Source organism: Brachycentrus maculatus, unplaced genomic scaffold (genome assembly GCF_059751285.1).
Source record: "Brachycentrus maculatus isolate JH-2025_06_01 unplaced genomic scaffold, ASM5975128v1 h1tg000078l, whole genome shotgun sequence".
NCBI classification, from domain to species: domain Eukaryota; kingdom Metazoa; phylum Arthropoda; class Insecta; order Trichoptera; family Brachycentridae; genus Brachycentrus; species Brachycentrus maculatus.
The window spans coordinates 976,167-982,166 of NW_028280832.1; the positions used below are offsets into that span (position 1 = coordinate 976,167).

A 6,000-nucleotide genomic window follows, 5' to 3' on the forward strand; every position below is an offset into this window, starting at 1 on the left:
AGGGGTCAAAGAAGATAACAGGTCAGACTCTGTAGACGGGCAATAACAGTGAACAAAGTACCTATTTACTGCGCGAACTGAGTATATGCTGAGAAAAGAAAACAAATTATCTCAAAATGTCAGAGGCTAACACAGATTATATTATATTGTATATCAAACTTTGCATTTTCTAACTTGACAACACGACGAATGGTTCATTGAATCTACTATGTATAGCTTTAAACGTAGATAGATAATTAATAAAACAATTCAACTTTACAGTGATGGCCCGGCTAACGAATCTAAATCGTTGCACGAAGCGATTCGTTAACCGAATTTAAAAGCTTTGTCGCTGGTGATCTTTTTTTTGTTTACTTAGCAAAAGTTTACTTGCATTGGGCCTCGCTTTAGACAAAGTGTCGGGTTGTGGTCCCGTAGTTAGTGTCGCGGACTCTTGAGTCAGAGTTTCTTGAGTCACTCTGCCACTATTTTTAATAATGAGTCGCTTAGGCTAACAGAAATAGTATGAAAGTTAAGTATTTTGGTAAATCATAAAAACGCAAATATTTCTTTTTCTATTATTTTTTGACATCTCATCAAAGATGAAGAAGAATATGGAAGTCTGGGTATTTACGGGGCTGACGACCGTCATAGGCTGGTTTAAGTGATCACTTTACACACGTGTAACATTCACCAATTCTACCCATTATTGACAACCACACTACTCAAATTCTTGGAAGTTCTTTATTCTTCTCTTGAAGTATTTGGACACACTCAAAATGTTGTACATTTCTTTTTCTTTTACAAAAAAAAAACATAAAACATGATTTATAAACTACATTTTATAACTTTATATATTTCATAAACTTAAGATTTTATAAACATATAACATGATTTATTTGTCTTATTTATTGTTTCGGCATTCACTTTGTTGTAAGACATGATGAAATTTAAATTAAAACAACTGTTTTTTTTTACAAACCAATAGTTTATATTTAGACCCGATCATGGAAGCATGTGCAGCTTTCGAAACTAGTCGTTAAAATAAAAATAAATATAATTCAAGTGATAAAAAACAAGTGTTTTAATTAAAATTTATTTGTCTAATCCACTTCGTTAGCCGAGTAAATACAACGATTTTTTTGCAAAATCATTCGTTAGCCGGAGGATTATGAATTTTGCCACAAGTTGAAATTAAAATATGAATAGATTTCGAAATAAAAATATAAATTTACCGTAGGTAATTTATTATTGTTAAACTACGTACATTTTAAAATATCTTACAATATATCATTGATTGTTTTATGTATATCTAAGAGTGCATAGGGCATTGAATTATTTAGTGTAAATTTGATATAGGTGATCAGTAGAGCGCATAATATGGTAGCTTATAATAACAATACTATATGCAAACATACGTTAAAAATAATGAAAATTTTTTAAATTCTTTGATTTTGTGGATATCTTATATATAATAGATAATTTATAACCTTTCAATTTACACTAAAAAATTAACACTATACTAAATTAGCGTTAATTTGATAAAGGTGATCAGTAGAGGGCATCATATCGCTCACTCCTTTCAAGAACGTCATAAATCAAATACTTGATTTTTCAGGAGAACGTTTTTAAAGTTCAAACATAAAATACAATGTATTAAAAATAAATATCAAGCCACTTATTTAACTTTTTACTATGCAACAGATCTTTTTAGGTAAAACCTGAATATTTTTTCTCCATTTGAAAAATATTTAGTATATTTAAAAAAAATAAATAAACAATACCTTTTCTTCAAAATGCAAAAATAACACTTTCTGCCCTGTAGCGGGTAAATATTAAGTTAAAAATATGCCGGTTTTGCTGGGATATAGTACATTTTCTGGGCATTACGAAAACATGCACATCTCAAAATTGACGATTTTTGATTTATGACGTTCTTGAAAGGAGTGAGCGATATGGCAGTACAATAATAAAACTATATGCAAACATACGTAAAAATAATGAGCATTTTTAATAAATGTTGATTTAGTTAAAATCTTATACATAATAGATGATTTCTAACCTTTTAACTTACACTACAAACTAGCACTATACTAAATTAGCGTTAATTTGATAAAGGTGATCACTAAAGCGCATCATATGCCAGTTTATAATAAAAATACTATAAACACATGTTACAAATATATATATCTTTTACATAGTAGATAATTTCTAACATTTTAGTTTACACTACAAAACTAGTACTATACTTAACAAAAGGAATAAAAAAACTATTAATGATGACAAACAAAAATATTAACAAGAAAATTGTATTAAACTTACCGAAAAAACATGAAATACACACGAACACCAGGCAAAAATTCAAATATTCCGCCATTTTCAAAAATATCAAACGTCAAATGTTCGTTATTTCTCTCTAAATTTGTGAACACGCGATGTTCACTGCATTCCAAAACGCGCGTGATGACCCGCTCTGTTGGGTGTTGGAGCCGGACTGGTCGCAGCGCGGTGTCTGGAGTCGCAGTGAAATATTTCAACGTCGGAAATATTGTAAGCCGGGACCAAGCGAGGAGCAGTAAAAATGATAATTGACCGGCGACTGTGGAAGGAGTCCTTTACCATTCATCGAATTAAATACGAGTACCTAACCTACCTACCTTCATTGTGAGAGTCAGGGGCGCGGAACCCAGAATGTGTTTAAAAATTTAAAACTAAAACCAACGCTTTATAACTCGTTTTGTGCTTGTATTATTCAATCACGTTTTTTAAAAAAAATCTCTATTCTAAACCTTGAGGTAAATAAAAAATCCAAGCCTCTAGGGTTTAACACATGAAAAAAATAAGAAAACACTTACTAATCATCCGCCTCAGTGGTGTAATGGTTAGCGTGTTTAGCTACAGTGCTGGAGGTCCCGGGTTCGATTCCAAGGGGGGTGAAAATTTATATTAGTGATTTTACGCTCTAATATTTATTCAATATACCGTGGACTGATCCCTGAAGCGTAAGAGTGCTCACCTTGCCTTTATATTAGTAACGATCAAGATAGCACTGCGTCAATACGATGTAGTGCCATATGCACCATCGGGTGCGGATAAGAGTTAGGAGAAGAAGAAGATTATTGAATCACGTATATGATTTATTTTTATTTTTCTTTATTCCAAATTTTGATGTAAATGAAGAGTGTAAGCCTCTAAGATTTAACACAATGAAAAAATAATGAGAAAACACTTCCTAACTAAGCATCAATCCGCTTCCTCGCAGGGCTAGGCAGAGAGAATAGAACACCATACCACTCTGTCTTTTAGCAATCTTTATAGATCTTGAGTAATCATTTAAATCAATCAATACAGAAATATTTATAGATATTAAGTATAAAAAAGACCCATAAGCGAAAGCTTAACTGATAGTTCACAACAGTGTTTTCGAAGTATTAAAGTATTTTTTGTGGATAATAATAAAAAAAAAAAATATTTCTCTTTTAAGAAAAAAAGGTTCATAACCCCTGTTATCAAATGAAATACGTACTTTCTTGCGTGTGTGGGGTGACGTGGAGCAGTCATACAATGCAAGACTCTGATATGTTAATGTAGATTCATAATTTATGTACACATAATTCAATGGTCAGCAAATCAGTTAGTCAAAGCTCAGAGATAACGAAATAGAGCTACAAAACACATCACTTGCAATTAAATAAGTTAATTACGCAAGTATCTACCTACAAAGTATCATCAGTGTAAAAATGTGGCGATAATATATTGAGATTTTCAAAAAAGAAGATAATCAATTCTGATCAGGAAATAACATTTTGCTCATTCCTTTCAACAACGTCATATATCAACAATTTTAAGTTGTGCAAGTTTTTGGAATGCCCAGAAAATGTACTATATCCCAGCAAAAGCGGCATATTTTTAACTTAATATTTACCCGCTACAGGGCAGAAAGTGTTTAAAATTCCAAAGTAGAGTTTTAAATGGTATTACACAAAGTTAACGATAAATGATAAGGGGTGTCATATTACCATACCACAAAGTTGATAATGCTTTTAAAATACAAAATAGATTTTTATACGAGTTTATAAAAATTACTTTGCCCTTTAGAAGAAAACATACAAAACAGAGACGAACAACAAGGATTCAGAAGGAACCGCTCTACCATTGATGCAATATTTGTAACGAGACAATTAAAGGAAAAGTCTATAGAATACAACAAACCGGCTTACATGTGTTTTGTTGACCTAACTAAAGCTTTTGATAGAGTTCTCCTGGAAGACGTTTTAGACATTCTGAAAGAGAATAATACACCGAATCCAATAATTAAAGCAATTAGGAACCTAAATACTGAGAATGAAATGCGCATAAGAGTAGGAAATCCCAGCCGCAGTCCGCATCAGGCAAGGAGACAGTCTTAGCCCTTTCCTATTCAATATTATCATGGATAGGATAATTGAAGATGTCAAAGAACTGGGGCTGGGCTACACCATAGGGGATAAAAATATTGACATGGTATGCTATGCAGATGACGCTGTTCTTATTGCCAATTCCGAAGACGATCTCCAGAGGCTGCTTTATAGATTCCACCTTTCATCTAAATAATATAACACGAAAATCTCCATTAACAAAACAAAGAGCATGGTCACTTCGAGACACCCAATACGATGCAAACTTGCAATCAATAATGAAAGCATAGAGCAAGTTATGCAATTCAAGTATTTGGGTGTCGAAGTGTCCAGCAGCAATAACCTCTACAATGAAGTAAGAGAGCAAGCAAATAAGGCCTCTGCTGTAGCTGGATGCTTAAAAAATTTTGTATGGAGAAACAAATACATGCTGAAAGAGAGTAAGGTGAGGATCTATAAAACCTGCGTAAGACCGATCCTGACATACGGCACGGAAACAAGAGCCGACACCGCGAGAACAAAAAGCCTTCTTAGGACATCGGAAATGAAGACTCTACGACCCATTGCAGGCCTAACACTTCGCGATAGAGTAAGAAACTCAGATATAAGAAAAATCTGCGATGTTGAAGATGTTGTGCGATGGGGAAGAGAAAGAAGACGTTTCTGGAGAGATCATGTGAGAAGACCGAGTTCGGATCGAGTGGTGAGGGTGGCAGCGGACAGCAACTTAAGCGGGATCAGGCCCCCAGGAAGACCACCTAAACGATGGAAGGATAGCTCGTCTTCCACCTCCCAGGACAGGACCTAGTCCTAAAAGAAGAAGAAGAAGAAAAAGAAGACTTTGCCCTTTCGGTAGTGTTAATAAACATCATATACCTACCATAAAATAAAATCGAATAAAACAAACAACTTTTGATAGATTCGTAAATTTATTTTTTAACGAAAGAAAACATAGTCTTTTAAAAATATTTCAGTAAAAATAATAATCTAAATAAAACAAGTGAGCATTTCAATCAACTTAAACATAACTAATGTAATTGGTATATATTTTAATCTAAAAAAATTAAAGAAAAAAATAATTATACAAGACTTAACAGACCAAAATAATAACATAATACAATATTGAATTATTTTAATTAAAATATAAAACATGGTTATATTCTTAACACATTTCGGATGGGTATTTTTTAAGCCTGCAGACCGCTGGCGACGGGATTTGATAATCATGTACATATAGTTAAGACCTTAACAAAGATATTGGTATTATTTTTTGACATCTCATCAAAGATGAAGAAGAATATGGAAGTCTGGGCATTTACGGGGCTGACGACCGTCATCGGCTGGTTTGAGTGATCACTTTACACACGTGTAACATTCACCAATTCTACCCATTATTGACAACCACACTACTCAAATTCTCGGAAGTTCTATATATATGTATATGAACCAATTCAGAAACCTTGTTCTTAAATCACTAGAACTTCACTAGAGACATCTGTTGGTGAGATGTAAAGAAGCTTTTTATTAAGCAGAAACTCTTATATTAGTATGTGAGGTCCGAATCACTTAAACCAGCCGATGACGGTCGTCAGCCCCGTAAATGCCCAGACTTCCATATTCTTCT

General features: G+C 33.2%; 1 protein-coding gene across 1 annotated transcript in view; it reads right to left on the reverse strand.

Moving 5' to 3' along the window:
- Positions 1-2,621, reverse strand: part of LOC148311065 (microsomal triacylglycerol transfer protein-like) — a 30,928-nt gene extending 28,307 nt beyond the window's left edge. Inside the window, exon 1 of the mRNA XM_088257339.1 lies at positions 2,302-2,621. Within this exon, the coding sequence (XP_088113465.1) occupies positions 2,302-2,356 (55 nt within the window). The 5' untranslated portion in view covers positions 2,357-2,621. The remainder of the gene's footprint in view (positions 1-2,301) is intronic.
- Between the last annotated feature and the right edge of the window lie 3,379 nt (positions 2,622-6,000).